Source organism: Grampus griseus (assembly GCF_964374135.1).
Source record: "Grampus griseus genome assembly, chromosome: 2".
NCBI lineage: Eukaryota > Metazoa > Chordata > Mammalia > Artiodactyla > Delphinidae > Grampus > Grampus griseus.
This window is the reverse complement of record NC_139018.1, coordinates 77,137,766-77,163,289: the sequence shown is the minus strand read 5'-3', so window position 1 is coordinate 77,163,289 and position 25,524 is coordinate 77,137,766. Positions and strand designations below refer to the sequence as shown.

Here is a 25,524-nt window from a genome sequence, read left to right as displayed (position 1 = left end):
TAATTCCTACGACAAACTTAGAAGAATAGGTACTATGGGTAATGCCCATGAAAGCCTAGAAAATAAAGGACAACATTTCTGAAGGGGAAAAAGGTTGGTAAGGCTGAGTTCAGAAGAACTTGTATATAACTGATGTACACCTGTGACTGTGGCTCATCAAAGCAGGCACCGCTCCTAAATACAACGTTGACATCCAAGCACTATGGGTAATAAAGCCCTGAGGTCCCCACCCTCAAGGAATAATACATCTCCCACCCCCAGCCAAGATTTCTCTTTAGCTTCCCTGCCAGGGCCAGGCCTCCCCCTCCCCTCCGTGATGAGTGGGCTTCTCATTCCTGCAGCGCGGAAGATGGGGAGAAAGAGAACACGGCCAAAGAAGAGCAGGCCGAGGCCGGGTGGGCAGATGCGACCAAAAGGAAGAAGCGATGGTGTGGCCAGAAAATTGAGAAGCCTGAAGCCTTCATGGCCAGTTTCTTTAAAGGGCTGGAAATCTATCAGACCAAGCTGCTGGTGAGTGCTCGGGCCCTGGCCCCGCTCGGGTGCAGGCGCTGGCCCGGGCGGACCTCGGAGAAGCGGCCACTGACTTTGTTTCACGTTTGGTTAGTTGTTCTTCCTCGTCTTTCTCATTCCTCTTCCTTCCCTCTTCTCGATTATCTGTCTGTCCCTTCTGTGTTGGAGGGAAAGGAAAAGGGAAACGGCAGGTGCTGCAGCCCCTCTACCCCGCCCTCTCTCTAAAAGAGCTGCTCCTTTACGTGTGCTAGGTGGGGACTTGGCCCATCCTGGTCCAAAACTTCAGAAGTAGTGCGATCATTCAGATGCAGAAAGAACATTCCTGTGTTGTGTCAGGTTCTCACACTAGTCCTCAAAAGCTTTGTTACTCCACACACCCTCAGCCCAGCTTGTAATATCCTTTCTCTGGCAAATTGCCCACTGAGGCACAGTTGCTGAAAGCCAGGACTACACCTCCCAGCACCATTGGTGGGAGCCCCCCTCCACGGAGAGGGTGAGAGCTTCCCCAAGCAGCTACCATTCCAGGCCTCAAGTGTCGATTTTTCCCGGGAAGATGGCAGTGGGTATGGGAATGGTTCCCCCTAAAAGGGGAGAGGCAGAAGCGCTGGGTCTGTGACTTACAAAGAGACAGAGACTCTCAGCCTCAGTCTGGCTGCAGCCAGGGTGGGAGCTTCAGGGGTCTTCAGTGGGCCTAGATCACTCATAATTTCCAAATGGACCGCTTACTTGCTGTGTGGAGGGTACACGCACACGCGCGCACACGTACCTTCGTAACAGCACGAGTCCTGTGCCGGCGGCGTGTTTAGGCATTTGCTTCCCTGAGGTTTAAACCAGAGCAGCGTTCCCTTGAACATCATTCTAAGCAATTTTTAAAAAAATCATCCATTTTGGTCCCCCCAAATAAGTTGTAAGAAGGCCAGGACAGTCCTAGATGAGTGGTTACCAAAGAGTAGGAGTCGTCCTGTGTAAACTTCTAATCAGAGAAGATCATCGGTGTGAAAGAGGGAAGGTCCTTCTCCCTGCCAGAGCTCTTCTACTTCTGCCTGTCCTTTTCTTTTCAGCACTACCTGGCCAGGAATTTCTACAACCTGAGGCTCCTTGCTCTGTTTGTAGCCTTCGCTATCAACTTCATCCTGCTCTTTTACAAGGTGATACGTCATTCAGGGGGTATTTGGTGAATAGATTATATACTTTTTAAAAAGTAATAGAGGTTATGCTCTCAATTCAAGGAAAAACTTTAAGGAAATTTCTAAGACACTGGCTCCTAAAAAAAGGACACTGTCTTTAGCAGTGGGGAGAATAGAGAGACTGGTTGTAAGGGAAGCCAGTTAAGGCACCATTTCAATCATTCAGGCTTGTTTTAGTTACTACTTAATTCTTCAGACATTTGTTGGGTGTCTACAATGGGCTAGACTCTATATTAGGAGCTGTAAGGTATTTCAAACTGAATGATAAATACAGTTCTTTCCCTGAGGAAGAAGGTAACAAAGAACCATGATAGTTGGCTCGTGTGTTAGAATTATTATGAAGGAAGAATTAATAGGAGTTGGTTTCTGGATGTGGAAGACAGGGACTCATCAAGATAAATGAAGATTTTGAATGTTGGTAAGTGGGTTTTGTACACTGTAGATGCGTAATAAATGTTAGTAGAATGAACTAATGAATGCTGTAGGTCCTGGATTCTTTTTTGGCATCGTCTTTAACTGGCTATTCTGTCTCTTGCCTCTCTCCCTTCCTATTGAAAACCACAAATCTAATTTTTATAAAACATGCTCTTATCCACATCAATAGTGCACTTGATAAACTAATGGCTTGCTGTTGCCCACAGCAGAAAAATGGACGTCTGTAGAGGGGTGTGGCGAAGGCTAGCTTTAAACACATGGAGAGGTTGAGGTGACTCAGCCATGCATGTGGAGACAGCCAGCAAGCAGCTGGACATGCACGGTAACAGCCTCAAAGGCGCCAATTTGGGAGTCACTGTGTAAGGATGGCAGTGAAGCCACAGGTGTTAATGGCATCTAAGAAAGAAGGGAAATGTCTGCACTTGTGCATATGCGAGTTTGTCCTAGCCTCCTCCCAGGCTGTAGCATTTTTTTTTAATTTATTTGTTTTATTTATTTATTTTTGGCTGTGTTGGGTCTTCGTTGCTGCGCGCGGGCTTTCTCTAGTTGCGGCGAGCGGGGGCTACTCTTCGTTGCAGTGCGTGGGCTTCTCATTGCGGTGGCTTCTCTTGTTGCAGAGCACAGGCTCTAGGCGTGCGGGCTTCAGTAGTTGTGGCACACGGGCTCAGGAGTTGTGGCTCATGGGCTCTAGAGCACAGGCTCAGTAGTTGTGGCACACGGGCTTAGTTGCTTAACCACTGCGCCACTGAGGAAGCCCCAGGCCGTAGCATTTCAAAGATTACCTCCTGCAGCTGAAGGATTGTAGCACATGTAGTAACACTTTCCTAACTTTTCAATTTTTGGCTTGTTTTCAAGAGAGAGGTTTTGTCTCTTAAAACTTTTGTTTGCAGTTATTAGAGATCCTGGAGATTCCCAGGAACAAGTTACCTAAAAACCTCATTCCCTCATCGAGTAATACGGAATCACTACTATTTGCACAGCAAATGCCAGCAGTATAAAATACGTGGGGAGAGCCCAGTGGCGGAGGTCTTTCCAGTGTTTCTAAGAGAGTGTGTGTTTTGGGCCAGGTCACCGAGGAACCTTTAGAAGAAGAGACAGAAGACATTGCAAACCTGTGGAATTCCTTTAATGATGAGGAAGAGGAAGAAGCAGTGGTATTCTTTGTCCTGCAGGAGAGCACTGGATATATGGCCCCAACATTGCGAGCCCTGGCCGTTATCCACACCATCATTTCTTTAGTCTGCGTGGTGGGCTATTACTGCCTGAAGGTAAGTTGCCAGCCACTCTGAATGTAATCAGACTCCTTGGGGAAGAAGCATCGTTTTTTGAACCCAGCCAGCCCTTTGTTCTCTAAGACTTTAGACTAATAGCCTAAGGTTGGTGAAGCCACAGCCTGGGCACCACCCAGGAGCGGGTTAAAACTGCAGACTCTTGCCCCCTACCCAAGCCTTTTAAATCAGAATCTGCAGTGAGCATGATCCGCAGGTGATCTGTATTCACACTCTGGCTTGAGAAGCCTTGGTCCAGGAGCCTCACTTCAGCCACCCCTCGTGACATTTCACAGAATCCAAATCGTCGGGCTGAGTCACGCATGGAGCTGGTAATGAGGGGCTCTTCTCACCTTTGCATTTATGTTGAAATTTTTATAAAAATCCTTTTCACCTTTCAGAAATGATTAGGTCTTAGCTATTTGAGATGAGTTACTGTTTCCGTTGTCCTATTGCTGCATAACAAATCACCCCCCAGAATTCAATGGCTTAAAATGATAACCATTTTCTCTCTGATTCTGTGTCTGCCTGGGCACATTAGAGCGGTTCCTCTGCTCCCTGTACAAGTGGTCACATCAGCAACCAGCTGGGAGCTCAGATGGGCTACTGTCCAAGACGGCCCATGCACGTTGGCAAGGGAACAGCTGGAAGGCTGGGCTCAGTTGGGGTAGCTGGGCCTCTCTCCCCCTCCTTGTAGACTCAGGGCATCTCCCTTTCCATGTGGTCTCTTCACATGCTCTCTCCAGCTGGGTAGCCGGACTTCTTGCACATGATGGGTTGGGTGTCCAAAAAAGAGCACACATGGAAGCTGCTAGACCTTCTTAAGGCTTAGGCCCAGAACTGGCAAGGTGCCATTTCTACCACATTCTGTTGATTCAGGCAGGTCACAGGGCCAGCCAAGATTCAGTGTTGCACAGAGGGTGAAGGGGGCTACACAAGGGCATGAATAGCAGGAGATGTGGTTCTCTGGGGCCATCTTCAGGCACTGCTATAGTTTTGTCAATCTTCAGTCATTCTGTTTTAGGTGTTCCAAGTCCAGTTCTGTTTCTACTACATACACCACAATTGTTTTTTCTCATTACATTTTTTCTTACTTCTCTTAAGTAGGAAGTTTCCTTGGCCCTATACCAAGCCACCTTTTCCCTGAGAAGAGTCCAGGAAGTCTTTTCCTATCCTTGTGGCTCTCACTTCCCCCAGTGGACTGCAGTATCACTTAGGAAGTCCAGCTGCTCTACTGGAGAGACCATGTGTCCTAATCGGCCCTGAGGCCTCCACTGTAACAATGAAAGAATGGATTCTGGAGCCTGGCCTCCGGGGTTGGACCCACAGCTCTGCCACTTAACCTCGCCATTCCTCTGTTTCCTCATCTGCAAAAACAAATGACTATGATAATAATAACACCAACCGCTGAAGTTGCTAAAGGGAGGATTTAAATGAATTAACATGTGTAAAATACTCAGGGCCAGACGTAGTAAACATTAGAGCATGTTCGCTACTATTCCTTAGTTCACCATCTAGAGCTCAGCTTGTCGGCTAGGTACAGGTAACCTAGAGAAAACAAAAATAAACACTAGCTAGGGAATAAAAATGTGGAAGTTGTACTTACGAGGGAATACAAATTCCTAAAAGATTGACGGAGAATGCTTCAAATCCCAGTGATCAGTACTGATCTAAAACTTGATATTATTATTGTAATTCAGAGTCACCGCGACACACAGCAGACACTAGTCAGGGTGGCTTTCCCTGCTTCCCCTCCCACATGATCCATGAACCAACACCAGGCACTGATTCTGCAGTGTGCAATGTCCATTAGTGGCCTTTGCCACCTTCCTGTCATGATTCTTTTATTTTCTCAGTGTTGTTGCCTTGTTTAAAAAAAAGGGTAAGCAGGAACTATATTCAATATCCTGTGATAAACCATCATAGAAACGAATATGAAAAAGAAGGTATATGTATGTACAACTGAGTCACTTTGCTATATACCAGAAACTAACACAACATTGTAAATCAACTATACTTCAGTGAAATAAATTTTAAAAATAAAAAATAAATAATTAAGGGAGGAAGAAAAAGGGTAAGCAGTAACTCTTTACGAACCATTATCTAAATTTTGCCTTTTTGTCTTGGAAATAAAGGAGCAGCGTGAGTTGTACGGATATCATGAGATTTGAGAGGGAGTTATTAGAAGAAACAGTTTGGAGACCAAGGTCTCAGGGATGTTGCCAAGTAACCAGTAGCTTCCCAGGTGGATGGGAAGCCCTAGCTCTGTCTGAGCTAAGCTTTTCTGGCTAGTGGAGCTCTGGCTTTTCTGCCTTCTCATTTCCTGGGATTCCAGTCGTATCCTCTGACCTTGCTCATTCTGTCCCTTATCTGAAGTGTGTGTGTGTCTGGCGATGGTTGGAGCAAGTGGATTATCTTCCCAGCATTTTCTGTGTATGTACTGCTTTTGTGATAGGTCTTTAGAACCATGCCACCATGTGTAGGCTAGAAGCAGTCATAACTATAAGAGAATGGGAAACGATGGTAGGGAACAAATAAGTGTGCCAGGCAGGAGCTCTTCTCGGAAGGAATGTCAGGAAGAAAATTTCAATAGCGAGAGACTATGCACAGAGCCCAGTGAATCCTCTCATTGTAACCATTAAGCCATATTTCATTAATCAGAATTCAAAGACATGAGATGAATATGACCCTAGCCATTGAAGGGGGTTGGAACTCTTCATTGTATTTCTGCAGCTGTCCAATATATTCTAGCATAGTTTATTATGCTTTCTAAGTCTTGGTTTACCTCCAGCCTAAGTGTTTTAGGAGACCTAAGTCACTCGGCCCTGTGATTCATCTAAATGTGGTCTTCTCACCAGGACGGGTCAAGAAGTCCACAGTTTGTAATACTATCAGCTGTTTAAAGGATGACCCAAATCATATCAGCTTTGGAGAGGGAGGTGTGTGAGCCAGAGGACTGAGAAGTGATTTCTTTGGCTTTGGACCCACAACGAGGCACCCTAAGAATCCCACTACAAAGAGTTTGTTGCCCTGAAGTTGGAAGGCCAATTTGTGAGATACGCGTGGGAGAGGATGCTTTCATTAGAAAGCCTTCTCTGAGTAACCGGTGTCTTCCCACTCCTAGGTTCCTTTGGTGGTATTCAAAAGAGAAAAAGAAATCGCCAGGAAGCTGGAGTTTGATGGCCTGTATATCACCGAACAGCCTTCTGAAGATGACATCAAGGGGCAATGGGATCGCTTGGTAATCAACACACCGTAAGTTTCCCCCCACCCCAAAAAGAAAACGGAGTTTCTATTGTAAATAGGATAATACCTTCTTCAGCAGCCCTGGAGACTGATTAATATAAGCCTTGCTTTGGTTTCTGGGACTTGTTTTCTCCCCTGCCTTTTCACAAAGTAGCCTGTCGTGCCTCCAACAGTTATATGTGTCCCTATGCATTTAATGGGGGACAGAGGATATCATCGGAAAGTGCTGAGCATTTTTAATTAAGACCAGATGGTCCAGCACAACACTATTTAATCTAGTTTTCCATGTTCGAGTCGTACAGTGTTTCCCTGGCCCGGGGTTTCAGTGATCAAACTGATCAGCTTCTCCAGAGTCCCCAGATGGCACAGCAGCCCTGTGACAGCACCATCTCTGAAGTCTTCTCCCTAAACAAATAGCCTGGTTGGTACTAGAACGCCTCCCAATATAATTTGATAGGCAGTTCCACGGGCAGTTAAAATAGGCCCATCTGGGTGGGGATGTTAGGACCCGTGGGGTGAAGCCTGCCTTCTAGGTAGGCACGTGTACAAGTGCTAACGTGGTGGAGACAAGCATTGATTCTAGAGGCAAAGAGGTAGAATACTGAGTCAGCTTGATAACGTAGACACCTATGACCTAGGGCGAGGGAATCAGGTTTTATAAACCTCAGTTTCCTCTTCATTAATAGAGGGATGAGAATACCACCGCCTGCAGTCCTGGGAGGCCTCATGAATGGATTGTCACGTGCTTGGTACAGTGCCTGGCGCATGGCTGTTCGTTATTCCCTTCCCCTGTTAAAGAAAAATGGCCATCACCAATAAGTCGGACAGAGAAAGACAAACACCATATGATATCACTTATCTGTGGAATCTAAAAACACAACACAGAGAATGCAACAAAAAAGCAGCAGACTCACTGATACAGAGAACCAGTGGTTGCCAGCGGGGAGAGGGAAGGGAGAAGGGGCGATATAGGGACGGGGATTAAGAGGCATAAACGATTAGGTATAAAATAAGCCACAAGGATATATTGTACAACACAGGGATTATAGCCAAATGATTAAGATTGTACATTTTAAGTTATGTATATTTTACCACAATAAAAATTTAGGAAAATAATGACCATCACCATGAGCAAAGGTGATGCTCTAACGCCGGTGTATTCACAACAGGGAAATGAGAGTTCCAAGATGAATTAATGGGATGAAAGGAAAGTCAAGAAATAGGGCTGAATATGTGAACAAAGATGACTGTTGAGTCTCGGCTGTGCCAATAAAATATGCACACCTAGAAACGACAACCCTGGCCCCTGCAGGAAGAACACTCTACTCTTCAGAGGCGGCCAGGCAAATTGAGAGAGGCAGCTCCACACAGGCACCGCTGAGCCTTTTTAATAGTCCCGAGAAAGGGAAGACTCCTGTCCTAGGGAAAAACGGGTGTGAGCAGGCAAATCAAAAGCTTGTTCAGGCCTGCAGGTCACTGCCAATCTCCTCACTTTTAAGGAAGAATAAGGGAAACTACTAAGACTTATTTCTGACCCTTTGTTATTATAGTATAGAAAGTTTGAATATCAAATAATCTCATGCCTTGGTAAGCTTTCTGTAATTATCAGTAACGCTTGTGTCTGCGGCACAAGATGATATAGCCTAAAAGTCCCAGGAAGAACGCAGTTCAGTTTCTAGAAGTTTATCCTAAGGAGGTAATGAGACAAGAACACTAAACTGTTTTAACAAGGACAGTTGCTGACATTTATTTGAAGTGGCTGAAATGCCCGTGAATAGGGAAACGCGTGTATAAGAAAAACAGCTGTTTTAAAACATTTAGATCAATGAACTTCCGTTATTTCTTCACGATAATGGCATCATTGTACATGTAGTGCTTTGCAACCTGCTCTTTTTTGAGTTAACTATATGTCATGGAGAGCTTTCTTTTTTAATTTTATTTTTGTATTGTTAAATACACATATAGAAGAAAACATAAAAACGTATATTTTAAAGTACAGTAATAAAATGAACTACAAAGCTTTAAAACTGGAACATCGCTGAAAACTTTGAGGTCCCAGACGTTATCCTCTCTGGCCCGGATCCTCCCCGGACCCGAGCTAACCACCCTCCTGACTTCAGTGCTATCCATTCTTTTGCCTTAGTTTATAGTGTTACCACTTAGGTATGTGTCCCTAGATACATGGTTTCATCTTAACTAGTTTTGAGCTTCATATCCATGGAGTTATACTATATGCATTGTACTGTCGTTTGAATCTTCTGTTCAGCACCCTCTTCAAGAACTCATCAGTTGAATACGTTGATATGTGTGGCCCGAGTTGGTCATTTTCAAAACTGTAGCATTTTCCATTAGGAGTATATTATTGTGCATTTATCCATTTTCCTGACTGTGGCTATTTCAACTGTTTCCCACTAGTGTCTGTTGGAAACAGTGCTGTAAGGAGTATTTTTATACCTGGTGCACAAATAAAAGAGTTTCTCTGGAGTAGGTAGCAGGAGACGAACTTGCTGAATAGTAGGATATGCAAATGTTTGCCCCCATTTACATTAAACCAGCACCCTGTGAGCATTCCTGCTTCTCTGCCTCCTTGTCAGCACTTGTTATCCTCAGATAACTTTGCTCATCTGGTAGGTGTGTAATAGCATCTCATTGTGCATTCTGCTAGTTTCCAAGAGGTGAGCAGCTTATGTTGTTTTTCTTGACCCTTCATATATAGATCTGTCACTTATTTATGCATTTCCCTTCTGAAGGTTCTTGGCCTACCCCACACTTAAAGGAATATTACCAAGTGGAATTATGGCTTCGACCTTGAAGGAGCTTACATACCTGGTCAGGAGCCAAGAATATTCAGATCAAAGTAAGATCACATCTGTGAAAGGGTCTTGACCAGAGCCTTTAGTCACTGGCCCTGCAGGATCACTTGTGGAATTTTCCACTTTTTGGATTCTAAATACCATTCATGAAAAAGATCAAGTAGCAGAATAATGGACAAAGAAGGAGGTCAAAATAATTACTTCCATCCCCCATAGATAAAATCTATTAGCAGTTTGCTTTGTTTTTAAGTGGCATTTGGATGTTTAAGACCAAGACTGCTGGGGACTTCGCTGGCGGTCCAGTGGTTATTGACTTCGCCTTCCAGTACAGGGGGTGCGTGTGCGATCCCTGGTCGGGGGAACTAAGATCCCACACGCCTCAAGGCCAGAAAAGCAAAACAGGAGCCATGTTGTAACAAATTCAATAAAGCTTTAAAAACGGTCCACATCCCAAAACAATCTTAAAAAAAAAAGCACACCCCACAGGAGTTATGCAGGAATGGAGAACAGAGCAGAAGAGCGCTCCATTAAGAAAACCCCCACGTAAATTAACTCACGGTGATTTCCAGACTGGAAACTTCATAGTTAGGGACCTTGTCTACACCTCCCACCACCGTGTCCCCAGCACCTACCCCAGTTACTGCCATAAAGTGGGCACTCAGTGAAGGAAGGTTGAATGCATGTGTTTCCTGCAGGGTTTGGTTTCTAGTTACACTGAGACACATATCCCTGCCTCTAGCTAGTCTGTCATCACGATTCCTGGCTCTTAACCATAATTTTGAAGTAGAAAATGCAAAGGAGCTTTCCAAGTGTTTCAGAACTCACCGCAAAGCAGTGAAACCAGAAATCAGACCTGCGGTGACTCTGAACTTCAATCAAGTCTTGAATTCTTCAATGAGCAGGACAAAACCCCAAAAGATCACAGGTCCAGACAAACTGCAAAGTTTCTTGATGTGCTTGCCTTGATGTTAAGAATCTCCCTGTTTCGTTTTCTTCTTCAGATCTTTTCCTAATAACTACTGGGACAAGTTTGTAAAGAGAAAGGTATGCCTTGTTGGGGGGCGGGGCAGGGGGAGTAAATTCCATGACCTCCAAAGAAATGTAAATTGTTTTTTTAAATTCTCCATATACGAACATGAATAAATGTAATGGTGCTTTTATGATGGCATCTCGAGAAGAGTAAGCCACAGAAGGGGTTTTATATGAACGCATGTAGGTTTGGGGCTTAGTTCCTATACTCATCTGCCTTAATCAGCTTAACAAAATCACTGTTTTCTACATACTAGGTTTTTTCTCTCCTGCTAAATGATAGCTAGAAAAGCAGTTTTCACTTAATTGTCTGTATCATTTGTTTTCTCTGGAGGTTATTTTTTTCTCTTTATTTTCCTTTTGCATTTTGACTCATGTCTTTATCAACCCCTTGGAAGAGCCCAGAGCATAACACAGCTCTGACGGCACTGGGGCTGGAGAAAACATTGGTGGTGCTGCACGGCCTGAGCTCACCCTGTCCTCCTCTCTGCTTTAGGTGATCAACAAGTATGGAGATCTCTACGGAGCAGAACGCATTGCTGAACTCCTGGGGTTGGACAAAAATGCCCTCGACTTTAGCCCAGTAGAAGAGACCAAAGCAGAGGCAGCCTCCCTGGTGTCATGGTACAGAGCTTAGGAGTTAAATCCCAAAGTCTGGCTGACTAGACCCTTTATCTTTCCAGTCCTCTTCCCTGTGCTACAGGGAAAGCTCACAGTCATGTCTTCGCTGTCTTAGACTCTGGTCTCGCCTAAGTGTTTCTTCTAGGTTCTAAAATATGGGGGGGGGGGGGCGGTGGAGAGCACTGCTTTAAAAAAAATTGAAAGACTTATCAGCCTTTATGCCTGATAGAGCTGAAAGAGAAAGACTAATTAAAATTTCAGGGTGTGTGATTCAGCCACTCTCATTCTCATGGTGAACACATACAACTTGATAAACCTCAGAGCTGTATTTAGGTTATTAAACCCAAGAGAGAAAAAAATTCATTTTTTCCCCTTATTAAACACTTAACTAAATCTTGACATTTTTAAGTTTTGAAATGATTTGTTCCCCTTTAGGCTAAGTTCCATCGACATGAAGTACCATATCTGGAAGCTGGGAGTTGTTTTTACTGACAATGTAAGTATGGCATCTGGGAAAGCAAAATTCTGTGCCCCAAGTCCAGGGATGTCATTAGATGCCACAAAGAAACAAGCTATGGAGGCAGCTCAGGAAGATGCAGGGAGTGCTGGGCGAAGACAGAGGGCCCTAGGGTGCTGGGGGGACACTCCTCTCTTGTGCAGTAGTATGAGGCAGATGGGGCTTGACTTGGCAATTCTTGGGCCAGCTCAAAGCACCTCAGTCCCCTGAATGCCTGAAAAGCTGCTCAATTTCTTCCATTTCCACAGTCCTTTCTCTACCTCGCCTGGTACACGACCATGTCAGTCCTGGGCCACTACAACAACTTCTTCTTCGCTGCTCATCTGCTGGATATCGCGATGGGCTTCAAGACTCTGAGGACTATTCTGTCATCTGTCACTCACAACGGCAAACAGGTATGGGGTGTATACTGCTGCAGAACAGGAGGGACCTAGATAGGGTTAGGAAAGAACATAACCAGTGGGCTTCCCTGGTGGCGCAGTCGTTGAGAACCCTCCTGCCAACTCAGGGGACACAGGTTCAAGCCCTGGCCAGGGAGGATCCCACATGCCGCGGAGCAACTAAGCCCGTGTGCCACAACTACTGAGCCTAAGCTCTGGAGCCCGCGAGCCACAGCTGCTGGGTCCACGTGCCACAACTCCCGAGGCCCATGCACCTAGAGCCCGTGCTCTGCAACGAGAAGCCACCGCAATGAGAAGCCCAGGCATCGCAACCAAAAGTAGCCCCCGCTTGCATCAGCTAGAGAAGGCTCGCGTGCAGCCATGAAGACCCAATGCAGCCAAAAAAAAAAAGACCAATGACTTAGATATATATAGATCTATACATATATACAGCTATATGTGTACATAGGTAGACATATATAGCTATATATGTTATATACATGTATTTGTGCAGTTTCTATATATACCTATCTAGTCATTGCTCTACATCCAGTCTCATCAATATCTAGTCTGTCTTCTACAGAATTGTCAGGGTCAATCCCTTGATTAAAGTCCTCTAATGGCTCCTCCTGTGAACAGATTCAAACTCCCTAGCATTTTATTCCTCATTAAGTGCAAATCCACGAATGAGACATGTTCCCTCACATCTCTAAATCTTTACAGGAGAAGGGAGAAAAGAAAGGAGTTAATATGTACCCAGCTTGGTACAGCCATTAGGGGAGACAGTATGGCAGTTCCTCAAAAAATTAAGTATAGAACTGCCACATGATCCAGCAGTTGCACTTCTGGGTATATATATCTGAAGGAGACGAAATCAGTATCTCAGAGAGCTATCTATATTCCCATGTTCACAGCAGCATTATTCCCAATAGCCAAGATATGGAAACAACCTGTGTCCATCAGTGGATGAATGGATAAACAAAATTTGTTATGAACATACAGTAGAATATCATTCAACCATTTACAAAGAGGAAATTCTGCCTTTTGCAACAATATAGATGAGCCTAGAGGGCATTATGCTAAGAGAAATAAGCCAGACACAGAAAGACAAATACTGTATGGTGTCACTTATATGGGGAATCATAAAAAGGGCAAACTTCTAGAACCAGAGAGTAGAGCAGTAGTTACTAGGAGCTGGGTGTGTTGGGGGAAATGGGGAGCATTGGTCAAAGAGTACAAACTTTCAGTTATTAAATAAATTAGTTCCGGGGATCTAATGTAAAGCACGGCGGTTATAGTTAAAAATGCTGTATTGTATGCTTGAAATTTGCTAAGAGAGTAGATCTTAAGTGTTCTCAGCAAACACATACACACACACACACACACACACACACACACGGTAACTGTGTGAGGTGATGGATATGTTAATTAACTTGATAATGTATGCATATATTAAATCGTCACATTGTACACCTTAAAAAATAAAAATTCCAACCAGAAAAAAGGTCAGATTAACCTTTAATTGTTCTAAAATGAAAGGGTGCCAGATCATCAGGTATTACGATGGTTTATTTCTTCTAGGCTTCTGGTAGTGGCGCCGGTTTCTCAGTTGACACTAAAAAGAAGGGAGGAAAGCTAGAGATAGAAATTTGCTGCCACATACAAGAAGCTGAAGTTTGGGGAGGTAATAACAGAACCTGTGATATAGATGTTTGCTTAGAGAGTGGTAAATACTTCCTTATAGGTTCCTGGGAGAAAGGGCATTGTGTATTATTTTTCCATGTGTGTCTTGGGAAGTTTTATCCTATAAAGGTGGCATTTCCCAAAACGGGATTTATGGAATGCCAGTTCTACAATTTGTTCTTTTAGAATTCTTTTCTTCCCCTTTACTCAAATATAGAAAGTTCAGATTTTATTGATTTGGTTTAACGGCGTTATACAAAACTGTACCTTAAATGAAAAGTTTAAACAATGAATTTCTTTTAATTAAAAAACAATTTTTATTGGAGTATAGTTGATTTACAATGTTGTGTTAGTTTCAGGTGTACAGCAAATTGAATCAGTTATACATATACATATATCCACTCTTTTTTTAGATTCTTTTCCCATTTAGGCCTTTAGAGAGTATTGAGTAGAGTTCCCTGTGCCATACAGTAAGTTCTTATTAGTTATCTGTTTTATATATAGGAGTGTATATATGTCAATCCCAATATCCCAATTTATCCCTCACCCCCTTATCCCCTGGTTAGCATAAGTTTGTTTTCTACATCTGTGACTCCACTTCTGTTTTGTAAATAAGTTCATTTGTACCCATTGTTTTAGATTCCACATACGAGCAATATCATACGATATTCGTCTTTCTGTGTCTGACTTACTTCACTTAGTATGACAGTCTCTAGGTCCATCCATGTTGCTGCAAATGGCATTATTTTGTTCTTTTTTATGGCCGAGTAACATTCCATTGTATATATATGTACCACATCTTCTTTACCCATTCCTCTGTTGATGGACATTTAGGTTGCTTCCATGTCCTTGCTATTGTAAATAGTGCTGCATATTGGGGTGCATGTATCTTTTTGAATTATGGTTTTCTCAGGGTGTGTACCTAGGAGTGGGATTGCTGGGTCATATGGTAATTCTGTTTTTAGTTTTTTAAGGAACCTCCATACTGTTCTTCATAGTGGCTCTATCAATTTACAGTCCCACCAACAGTGTAGGAGGGTTCCCTCGTCTCCACGCCCTCTCCAGCATTTATTAAACAATGAATGTCTTATATGGGCTTGCCAACTAAACTCTGGCAAGATTGTTAAAAAAAAATGTGCCCGGTTTGTGCCATATGCCGGGTACTGCAATACGCTCACAACCACCCTATAAGGTAAGTGTTACACTCACTCGAGACAGAAGAGCACTGAGGCTCAGAGAGGCTAAGTATTTCACCCAAGAGCACACAGCTGCTAAGTGGCAGAACTTAGATTCCAGCCCATTTGTTCCTTGGTGCAAAGCCCACATTCTTTCTCTTTTTTGAAACCGGCTGCTTGCCGTGAGGTCTGCTATCCAAGGTTCAAATCACTAAGTTCATTGTTCAAGAAGCTGCTGAATATGTCTGTTCTGGTACTTATCATGCCCACTCCCTTTTGTGTAGCAGCTTGAGGGCAAAGAAAGATTTTATGTTGTTGATCTTCACAGCTCCAGCCCAGCACCTAGTCCCTGGTATAGGCCCGATGAGCAGGTCCTGCGTAGTCCTCATTTATTGTGCCTCTGAAAGCCGAGAAACAAACAGGCCCTATGTCCCTGGCAAAGGTCCAAGGCAGGTTTCTTCATTATGAAAAATGTCACTTTGCTCAATTATAATTCTTATAGTAACTTCAAAGCTGTGACAGTTATCCAGTTCATGGTTAGTTATGAAATATTATGATGTAGGGATACCCATGAGCCCAAGGAATCTGTAGTTTCTTTTTTTTTAATTTTTAAAAAATTTTATTGAAGTATAGTTGATTTACAATGTGTATTGATTTCTTCTGTACTGAAAAGTGACTCAGTTATACATATATGTATATATATATTTTTTAAAATTTTTATTGAAGTATAGCTGATTTACAATGTTATATTAATTTCCTGTAGTTTCTTTAGAAGCAGCATTAGAACTTATGGTTACCAAAGCGGGGTAGGGAGGGATAAATTAGGAGTTTGGGATTAACATATACACACTACTATATATAAAATAGGTAAATGACAAGGACCTACTGTATAGAGCACAGGGAATTATACTCAATATTTTGTAACAACCTAAGTGGGAAAAGAATTTGAAAAAGGATACATGTATATGTATAACTGAATCACTATGCTGTACACCTGAAACTAACACAATATTGTAAATCAACTCTACTTCAATTAAATAAATAAGCAAATAATTAAAAGCAGCGTTAGAGTGAAAGCGACATCTTGAAGCCTTGGGTCACTGCTACCTCTGTGAAAAAACAAAGTAACCATCCTCAGAGCACCGTCACTATTCTCATCCTTAAATCCCTGTGTAGTTGATATGCGCCCCGTGCAGTACCCCAGCTGTTAGTCTGCCCGGGGTTCCATAACAAAATACTGAACACTGGGAGCTTAGACAACAGACATTGATTTCCTCTCAGTTCTGGAGGCTGGAAGTCCAAGATCAAGGTGTGGGTAGCTTGGCGTGCAGCTGGCTGCCTCTTGCTGCTTTTTCACTTGATTATCCTTCGATGCGTACGGCTACCTGGTATCTCTCCTTCTGAGTCCTAACCTCCTCCTCTTGTAGGAACACCAGTCAGATTGAAGCAGGGCCCACCCTCACGGCCTCATTTTAATTAAATCACCTCTTTAAAGGCTCTATCTCCAAGTGCAGTCACCTTCAGAGGTACTGGGGGTTAGGGCTTCAACATATGAATTCCGGGGGAACACAGTTTGTTCCATAACAGTCCATCATTACTCTTTTCTCCCAATAAGGCCTGTTTCTCTCTGTGATCTTGCTTTCCTTCGGCACCTGCTGTATGACAGCCTTCGTTCCAGACCCCTCATCTTTCCCCTTTCCTCTGTTTGCTTGGAGTCTCCCACCAACCTTTCAAGGTGGAGAAGACCCACCTCCTCTTCCCCCCTCTCTCTCTTTCCGCTGCCAGTTGGTCCTGACTGTTGGTCTCCTGGCCGTGGTGGTTTACCTCTATACCGTGGTGGCGTTCAACTTCTTCCGCAAGTTCTACAACAAAAGTGAAGACGACGATGAGCCCGACATGAAGTGTGATGACATGATGACGGTGAGAATTCCCTGTAGGGTCACCTGGCGTGGCTGGGACAGAAGGGCTGTGGGCAGAGCAGGACAGAGATGAGAGTAGAACACTGATGTCTCATCCGAAAGGGAGGTGGGTCCTGGAAAGACAGAAGTGATGGAATAGACCACCTGTCGGGGCCCAGGCGGAAGGAGAAACACACAGCTAAGCGGATCACCACCCATCCACATCTGTGTGTGGCGAAGACGTGAGTTACCTGTGTCTGTATCTCACGGAAGTAAAACTCTGATTCTTTGCCTCTGAGAGCTAAGAGCAAAGTCCCATGAATCTGGTGCTCCGTTTATTTCAGCAAGCCAGTGGGGCTTGTTTCAGAACAGCCATGTCGTCTGAAAAATGTCACAGCAGCAGGACTGGGTCAGGGCGGGGCTGGGGCTCCTGCGCGCATAGAAGGGCACAGCGCAGGGTGAGCCAGCACAGCTGCAGTAGCATCTCTAGACACTTATCGTGACCAGATTTCAGGAAAAGAATGTGTGTATCAGAGACAGGTGACAGTACACTGCCCCCCTGCCCCCGCCTGTGATCGTTTCTCCAGAAAATAGATATACTTTTTGGCTAAAAACTCTGCGTGAGTTTTCTTGGGGCAAGCAGCCCATGAGACAGCAACACTACAGGCACAAGAGCAACCGTACGACCAGCGTGGGCTCCGTGCTGCCACTGGCTTTTGATCTACCAGCCATAAGACTGCCTCCACACTCCCATCCCAAAGCCATCACTGCCAGTCAGGAGGAGAGACAGAGGGCAGCCTACTCTGTGAGCCCTGGCCCAGGAGCCTACCTGGAGCACACGGGCACTTGGGAGGAGATTCTGCGGGGAGCCCTGCCCTCCCGGGTGCGCGGAGGATGCCAAGTAGGGGAGGCCTCTTCCCGGAGGCTGTAGCCCGGCCCCAAGTCCAGGCTGGCACTTGAAACTTAAGTGAGAGAAAACTCGTATCCGGCATAGGCCATCCTCATCAGGGCAGAAAGTTCTTTTAACTTATACACACCTAGAGTGAATTCTCACGTGTGTGTCAAGGAGTTCAAAACTGTTTTTAAGAAAAGAGCAAAAAACACCTTTTAAAGGCTACGTGGAACAGCAGCCTTTCCATCTTTATAGACACCAACCTAACCAGAGGGTGGAGAGGACAGAGTTAGCAGCATGAATGTGTTATTGTGAAGAGTACCGTTCTCCTGCCTCAGGGCTGTCATGTTTTGATCTTGTTACATGAATGATCTGACCATCTCTGTAAAAACAAACAAAACTCTGCACCTTTTACCTGAATCGCCATCATTTTTCTTCTCTAGTGTTACCTGTTCCACATGTACGTGGGAGTGAGAGCTGGAGGTGGCATTGGCGATGAAATTGAAGACCCCGCTGGGGACCCGTATGAAATGTACCGCATCGTCTTTGACATTACATTCTTCTTCTTCGTCATTGTCATCCTGCTGGCCATCATCCAAGGTATGCTTGCCAGTTATGTCATCTGCATGGGGCTCAGTCAATCTGATTCTCTTTGCCTTTCTGCACCTGACTTAACTGTTTTATGTAAAGAGGTTTATGCATTCGCTTACCTGTTAATTCAACAGACATCTCTCTTGTGTGTGTGTGTGTGTGTGTGTGTGTGTGTGTGTGTGTGGTACATGGGGCTCTCACTGCTGTGGCCTCTCCCGCTGCGGAGCACAGGCTCCAGACGCGCAGGCCCAGCGGCCATGGCTCACGGGCCCAGCCGCTCCACGGCATGTGGGATCTTCCCAGACCGGGGCACGAACCCGCGTCCCCTGCATCAGCAGGCGGACTCTCAACCACTGCGCCACCAGGGAAGCCCCAACAGACATCTCTTGAACGTCTACCATACATAAAGGCAAACATACACCCAGGCACTGATACAGGAAACTTGAGCATCCTTACAGAGGACTCCCCTCGCCCACTCCTTCATTACCCACTCTAAGTTGATCATTTCTGTCTCATTCTGCTTCCTAAATATCTCCATTGGCTAGTGTTGCCCCACATCCTCATGATTCCTGCCCTGATCATTTTCCTCCCACGCAATGGGGTGGGAAGCAGCAGAAAGAGGATCTGTGAGAGTGTGACATGTGTTTTCCTTCCTTGCGGGGTAGAGGTAGTGGTATTTTGGTCAGTAGCTTGTCAGGAATTAGAGAAAGAGGGTGATGAATTTAGTTTGAGTCATGCCAAGTTGAGGTACCTATGAGACATCGTGCAGGCGTTGAGGGCTAATAAGCAGTTAACTGTAATGGGTCTTTCAAGAGACAAGTCAGGAATGGAATAGGATAGAAATATTACATTCAATGAGGACACACAAGACAAATATTAATGAATACAAAAATCAAAGAAATGGGATCCATTGGTGGTGGTGGTCAAAGATGTAGGCGTAGAGACTTCCCAGAAGGAAAAGCAAAGAAACTGAGGAGGAGCCCTGATGATACATATCAGTGCCTCAGGGACTAGAAGAGGAAGAGCCGATAAGGAAGACAGAAAGGGAACAGCCAAGCAAAACAGTAGGACAAGGAAGGAAGGACAAGAAGAGAGTCCAGGAGGAGTGAATAGTTAGCGTCAAATACTGCTGAGAGGCGCTGTAAGAGGAACCATGAGAAAGCATTAGCCGGGACTCAGCATTTGAAAACACAAGTGTTTTTCCTAATTTTGATTTAATTGTATCATTCAGCTTTATAATTCATTTCTTTAACATCTTTATTGGAGTATAATTGCTTTACAATGGTGTGTCAGTTTCTGCTTTATAACAAAGTGAATCAGTTATACATATACATATGTTGCCATATCTCTCGCGTCTCCCTCCCTCCCACCCTCCCTATCCCATCCCTCTAGGTGGTCACAAAGCACCGAGCTGATCTCCCTGTGCTGTGCGATTGTTTCCCACTATCTATTTTACGTTTGGTAGTGTATATATGTCCATGCCTCTCTCTCACTTTGTCACAGCTTACCCTTCCCCCTCCCCATATCCTCAAGTCCATTCTCTAGTAGGTCTGTGTCTTTATTCCCGTCTTACCCCTAGGTTCTTCATGACATTTTTTTTTCTTAAATTCCATATATATGTGTTAGCATATGGTAGTTGTTTTTCTCTTTCTGACTTACTTCACTCTGTATGACAGACTCTAGGTCCATCCACCTCACTACAAATAACTCAATTTTGTTTCTTTTTATGGCTGAGTAATATTCCACATTTTTTTTTTTAACAGAACAAAATAGCCTCTGCCATTCCATCTATCATTCCTCTGCCCTGACTAAACAGGTTATTTGAAGTGTTTTGTTTGTCTTTGTATTTAAAATTCCAGGTCTTATTATTGATGCTTTTGGGGAGCTGAGAGACCAGCAGGAACAAGTACGAGAGGATATGGAGGTACCGTTCTACTAAATCCCAACTTGATTTCCGTTATCTCACAGCACATGGATTTTTTTAAACAGTAGGTTCTACTCTTATTTAGGGCCAGCCCTAGGCAAAATTACCAACCATGATTGTTTTCCAAGCCTGTCCTCTTCTCTGGGCCCATCTACCTGCTCTGTGCCCTACCACCACCACCCCCACCTGCTGCCTCCGCCAGGCCCCAGGCTTAGGAAGGAGCAAGTACCCTCCACTAGGTAGAAGCTAGGTATGTGACACTCTGGAGAAGACGACTAACAGCCTAAAGCATGAAAGACAGAAATATTTTAGTGTCTCTCAATTCAAGCAGAGATCCTCACCCTTTTGCTACCTGCCTGTAACGTCACGCCTACTCATGCCTTTTCTCCCTGTTATTCTTCTTAGACGAAATGTTTCATCTGTGGGATCGGCAATGACTACTTTGACACGACCCCTCATGGCTTTGAAACACACACCTTACAAGAGCACAACTTAGCCAACTACTTGTGAGTATCCTTGGTCAGCAAAGGTGATGGGGCAGGGCCAGGAACAGTGAGTAAAATACAGTTACGTCCTGTAGTTCACGCTCTGCCAATGCCTTTTCCTCCTTGGTCTCCGGAAAGCAGAGGCAATTAGGAAAGAGCTTGCAGGAGTCCCCGTGAGCCCGTGTCTTTGTCCATAGGCCCTGCCCCTCCCCGTTCCGATTGACAGGTGTGCGCTGCAGACTGTTTCTGCTCCAAGCAAATGTCAGCCCCTCAACCTGGAATTAATTAGCTCCCACCCCTTCTCAATCAAGGTCATATTAACTCCAGCAAGTTTCCTCTCTGCTGAATTTTTCCTATCACCATATAATATTTTTTAATCCTAAACAAAGAAAAAAGGCTGTGACCCCACTTTTCCTTCCAGCTGTTGCCCTGCTTCTTCCTTCCCTTCCAGCAAAACTGGAAAAGTGTGCATGTTCAGGGTCTCCAATCTCTCTCGTCCCACTCTCCTTTGAACCCCCTCCAGTCAGGCCTTCCTCTCAACCAATTCATATTTGCTCTCGTCAAGGCGGCCCGTCACCTGCGTGCTGCTGAATTCCAGGGCAACTGAGTGAGAGTAAATATTTTTACTTTTCCATAACGTATCTTTGAGACACACAAAATTTCAATTCTGTATTCTTAAAAGATGATAAATTGGCCTACTAAGAATTATATGGTAAGAGTTTTGGTTACCATTTTATTGTTTACCTTAGGACTTTTTTAAAAAACAATAAAATGGTAGCCAAAATTCTTCCTCACAAGTGATCTTAGCTCAAGGTTTAAGGACCTCGCCTCACAAAAAGGCTAATTTTGAGATAAATGTGTATTATTATTAGAAGATGATGGCGTATGTTGTCATGCCACGTTTCCCCTATTCTGAAAGGTATAGGAGTCAGCATGATGCTGAACAATGTATTTAATCCTCTCTCCAGCTCACTTGACTTTGGCTTTCTAACCAAAGAATCTAATATTGTCTTTTTCTCAGTTGTTAAACCTTTGTTCCTCGTTCCAGGTTCTTCCTGATGTATTTGATTAATAAAGATGAAACAGAGCACACAGGTCAGGTGAGAAACACCTTAAGATAGAGCTTCCCCTTTCTACGTCAAGCCTCAGTAGAGCACAGGATATCTGAAATAGAGAGGTGACCCCCATTTGTCTCTTCTGTGCGTTTTCCCACTGCTTCCTGCATTGTTCCACCATCTCTTTGTGACTTAAGAAGCCAAAATTCTAAGGCAACTCCCACCTATTCCAAAAGGCCCCCTTGGTTATCCTTCCCAGCAAACACTGACATTTTCTAAATCCTTATAGTTGCTGCTTCAGGGCAGAATAGCTGGAGGTGGGGAGAACGTTACAGAGAAAAAGACAATACAAAGCTGAGTGGGTGGCTCCGACAAAGAGCAGGAGAGTCGGAGCAAAATGGTGAGACGACAGCCTAAGAAAGATAACGACCTCCCGTGTGGGTGTGACAGGGTGCGTGAAAGTATGTGTCAGAGGGGTTCTGTGACTAAGTATGAAAAAGAAGTGTAAAGACAGAGAATAGGGGAGGAAAAGGTAGCTTACCAAATAGTCAAACGTCATTGGATTCGTATATTCTGCCTTCTACCAGTTACAAATGGCATGGAGTCAACCCTCTGCTAAATCTTTAAGTATTTTTAGTGGCGATCATCGAGTTGGTCTCACTGTGGGGTTTTTGTTTGTTTTGGTGGGGGGGCGGTCAGAAGAAGGGAGAAAAGAAGGGAGAAACTTCTTGCTCCCAAAACAGCCTGAGCTGGGACAGTGCAAGGAAGAATGTACCAGCTGGGCCTCACATTTATCCACGTCAGTATTCCCAAAGGGAGACACAGAGAGGGAAAATACATTGGGTTCCAGCTTACTGTGGTTTATAAAGAAGTCTCCTTTGTTCCCGTTATTTCAGGAATCTTATGTCTGGAAGATGTACCAAGAAAGGTGTTGGGATTTCTTCCCTGCTGGTGACTGCTTCCGGAAACAGTACGAAGATCAGCTTGGATAAATGGGAATGAAAGAAGCCTCCACCATTCTGGACGGTCAATAAAATCCTTCTCTTAACAGTTCTGCAACACATTTGAAAAGTGACATTTCCTAAAATGCCTCCCTTACAAGGAAGTGTTTGTTACACATCTGTGGTATTTTGGAATTGATTTGGCTTTTTGTATCTAATGGACGTACACTGTGCGAGATAACCTGTCAAAAATGTTGAAAGAAAAAAAGAGTACGGCCCAGCTTCAAGGAAGCTCTAGTTGAAAGCCTTCAGGTTTCTCAGTTCTAACTAGGTCGTTGGGATGGTACCACTGAGGGAAGGGCTAGAGAAGCAGGAAGTTTGGGAGGCACAATACCTGGAATTTTAAACACTTGAATTCCACATGATGGTACTCCACTAGTGACTCACGGTCTGAGCTACAAAAAAGTCATTTTAAAACTGCAGTCTAATTTCTCCCATGGTACTTGCTAGTGAATGTATCCAGAATCAGCTTGAAAAGCTTTAAGCAGTTAAAGAAATAGAAACAAACAAACCGCCACTTTGTCGACACTGAAGTATCGAGTAAGTGCCTTACAAAACCTCTTTAGATATAGCTATGCAAGTTTTTTACATTTATGTTCGAGACGGACAGTTCCATTAATTAGTCGTGTGGATCTTCTGTCTTACTTTATGAAACTGCACTCAAAGGTTATTCATATGTTTGGTTTTTTTTCAGTAACAGCTTGTCAACTGCTGTTATCAGAGAAAAAAAGTACTGTACTGAAAATTCAGAAAAAAATCTCAATCTTATGCCAAATAGAGTAACGCTTTATGGTCTCCCTTGTAAGTAGTGGAGCTGCTCTGTTTAGGTGAATCTCCTTAAATAAAACGAAGTGCCCACTGCAATAAAGTCATAATCACCAACTCACGGTTTGGCCTCTTGTAACGCCCCCTTTCTGGATGATTTACAACCACCCTGTGGTGCTGGGAAAAGGGACAGGAGACTAACAAACAAACAGCCCACGGCTCCCCGCACAAGAAAGAAGGGAAGGAAAAAAATCCACAAACCAGCGTTTGTTTATTTTGGCCAAATGCATGCCTGGTTTGCTTAGCTTTCTTCATCAGCTGCATCCGCTATGCTGTAAAAATTGAGAGGAAGAAACTGGACACAAGGGCCGTAACATCTCCTGCCCTTAAGAAGTCTATTCAGTTACTAAGCCAGAGAACAAATGCAGCGAGCCTCTTACTGTCTCATTTCGGATTTGTTGAACATGGGGGAGGTAGGCGTCTACTGCTAAGCGTGATGGCCACACGGGCTTGGGCTGTGCTTGTAAACCAGCTGTTCTGGAAGGACAGCCTTGGGCCCGCCTTCCCTTACAAGGCAACCAAAATTGGCTTCAGGCACTTTTCATTTTCTTTCTCTCTCTCTTTTTTTCTTTCATCGAGTTTAGGAAATCATGCTGTCCAACCAATCCTCAAGCTCTTCCTCAGTAACATTTCTGGATATACTTGGTTGCTCAGATGCCACGTTCTTTCCTTCCAACGCAGCTGGTTTTGCAGGATCTAAAAAAATAAAAGCAACGTTAACAACTTCACGTTAGTGCCAGAACCGAGGGTTAACGCTTCCCTGGGGTTTGAGCCGTGCTGGAAATCAGCCACATTCTGACTTTGCTCACGATAAGGGGAAACGTTCTATTATTTTCCTGCTCCCTAAGAAGATCCAGTGATACCTAAACAAATTCATAAATGGAGTAGAGATTTGCTCTTCTATTTATTTGGATGATGAATCTCACAGTTAACTAGTTTTTTTTTTTAAAGACTAACAGCTTAGTTTCCTGGAAACTAAAGCCATTAAAGGGTCCTGAATGCAGTGTATGGACGGGGCAGTCACTAGGCCTCTCCCTGTCAGATGGCCCGCCATCTAACAGAACATGCACAAATGAGGAAGTCTTCTTTTGTAAAAAAAAAAAACAAAACAACCAAGATCGAAATAGCAAGCAAGAAGCACAAAGCACTGATCAACAGGCCTGTTCAGACAGTCGATTAAAAGGTCTGCTGCTGCACAGCTGAGGCCACGGGTATCGAAATGCCTTTTACAGCACGAGTTCAATTTGCAGCCCCGGGTTTAAGATTGCAATCAGGCAGGTAGCAGCTTTGGAAGCCCAGTAATATCGAGTGAGAGCAATGTTGTCAGAAAGGTCAGCTCAGGGGGAAGCAGAGACGTGAGCACAGAAATAGATGTCAGTGGACAAGGCCAGATCGATGTCAGACACTGATGACGATGTGTAGGGATGTGACAGAGGTGAAGCTATTCTCAGAAAAACACCAGAATCGAGAAGATGGATGGGGAATAAAATGAAAACCATACCTGTTTCTTCTTGGGCCACCTCCTCATCTTTCTCAGATTCCAGGTCCTGAGCTGTCTGGTCTGCTAAGATGTCACCGCTCTCTTTTACAGACGCATCTAAATTAAGCAGCAGATCTAGTTCTTCTTCCAAATCGTCTGCTGCCGACTGCAGTGGGGAAGCGGGGTTCTGAGAACCCTTGGAAGGGCCCGGTCCTAGGCTGTCTTTACCCAGGTACATGGGGCAGCCAGCGGCAGCAGATTTCAGCTCAGAGATGGACCCCTTTCCTCCAGGCCCCAAGGGCCCCTTTAACTGCATCCCTAGTCCCTTGCCATCATTATTTCTCTTTGGTTTCACCTGAGGAAGCTCTAAAGGAAGGGCTGTCTGAAAGAGAAGCACAGTATCTGAGTTAATGTGAGTCCTGCCGTATTTGCTTAAGCAGAAATTAAAGCAAAGGAAGCCATCAGACTCTGTGGAGTAGGAAACTCAATTCAGACAGGAAGGTCACAAA

General features: G+C 44.3%; 2 protein-coding genes across 5 annotated transcripts in view; one reads left to right on the top strand and one right to left on the bottom strand.

Moving 5' to 3' along the window:
- Positions 1–22,741, top strand: part of RYR3 (ryanodine receptor 3) — a 551,722-nt gene extending 528,981 nt beyond the window's left edge. For all 4 annotated transcript variants that reach the window (XM_082647182.1, XM_082647181.1, XM_082647183.1 and 1 more), the window contains exons 90-103: positions 342–510; positions 1,572–1,658; positions 3,200–3,400; positions 6,525–6,655; positions 10,461–10,503; positions 10,985–11,112; positions 11,545–11,605; positions 11,875–12,021; positions 16,650–16,784; positions 18,098–18,254; positions 20,105–20,169; positions 20,575–20,675; positions 21,703–21,754; positions 22,606–22,741. In XM_082647182.1, coding sequence (XP_082503308.1) covers positions 342–510; positions 1,572–1,658; positions 3,200–3,400; positions 6,525–6,655; positions 10,461–10,503; positions 10,985–11,112; positions 11,545–11,605; positions 11,875–12,021; positions 16,650–16,784; positions 18,098–18,254; positions 20,105–20,169; positions 20,575–20,675; positions 21,703–21,754; positions 22,606–22,701 — 1,573 coding nt within the window. In that variant the 3' untranslated portion in view covers positions 22,702–22,741. The remainder of the gene's footprint in view (positions 1–341; positions 511–1,571; positions 1,659–3,199; positions 3,401–6,524; positions 6,656–10,460; positions 10,504–10,984; positions 11,113–11,544; positions 11,606–11,874; positions 12,022–16,649; positions 16,785–18,097; positions 18,255–20,104; positions 20,170–20,574; positions 20,676–21,702; positions 21,755–22,605) is intronic.
- A 1,354-nt stretch (positions 22,742–24,095) lies between these two features.
- The window catches only part of AVEN (apoptosis and caspase activation inhibitor), a gene marked incomplete at its 5' end in the record, with an annotated part of 193,037 nt that continues 191,608 nt past the window's right edge, over positions 24,096–25,524 (bottom strand). Inside the window, 2 exons of the mRNA XM_082647184.1 lie at positions 24,096–24,231; positions 25,037–25,397. Coding sequence (XP_082503310.1) covers positions 24,116–24,231; positions 25,037–25,397 — 477 coding nt within the window. The 3' untranslated portion in view covers positions 24,096–24,115. The remainder of the gene's footprint in view (positions 24,232–25,036; positions 25,398–25,524) is intronic.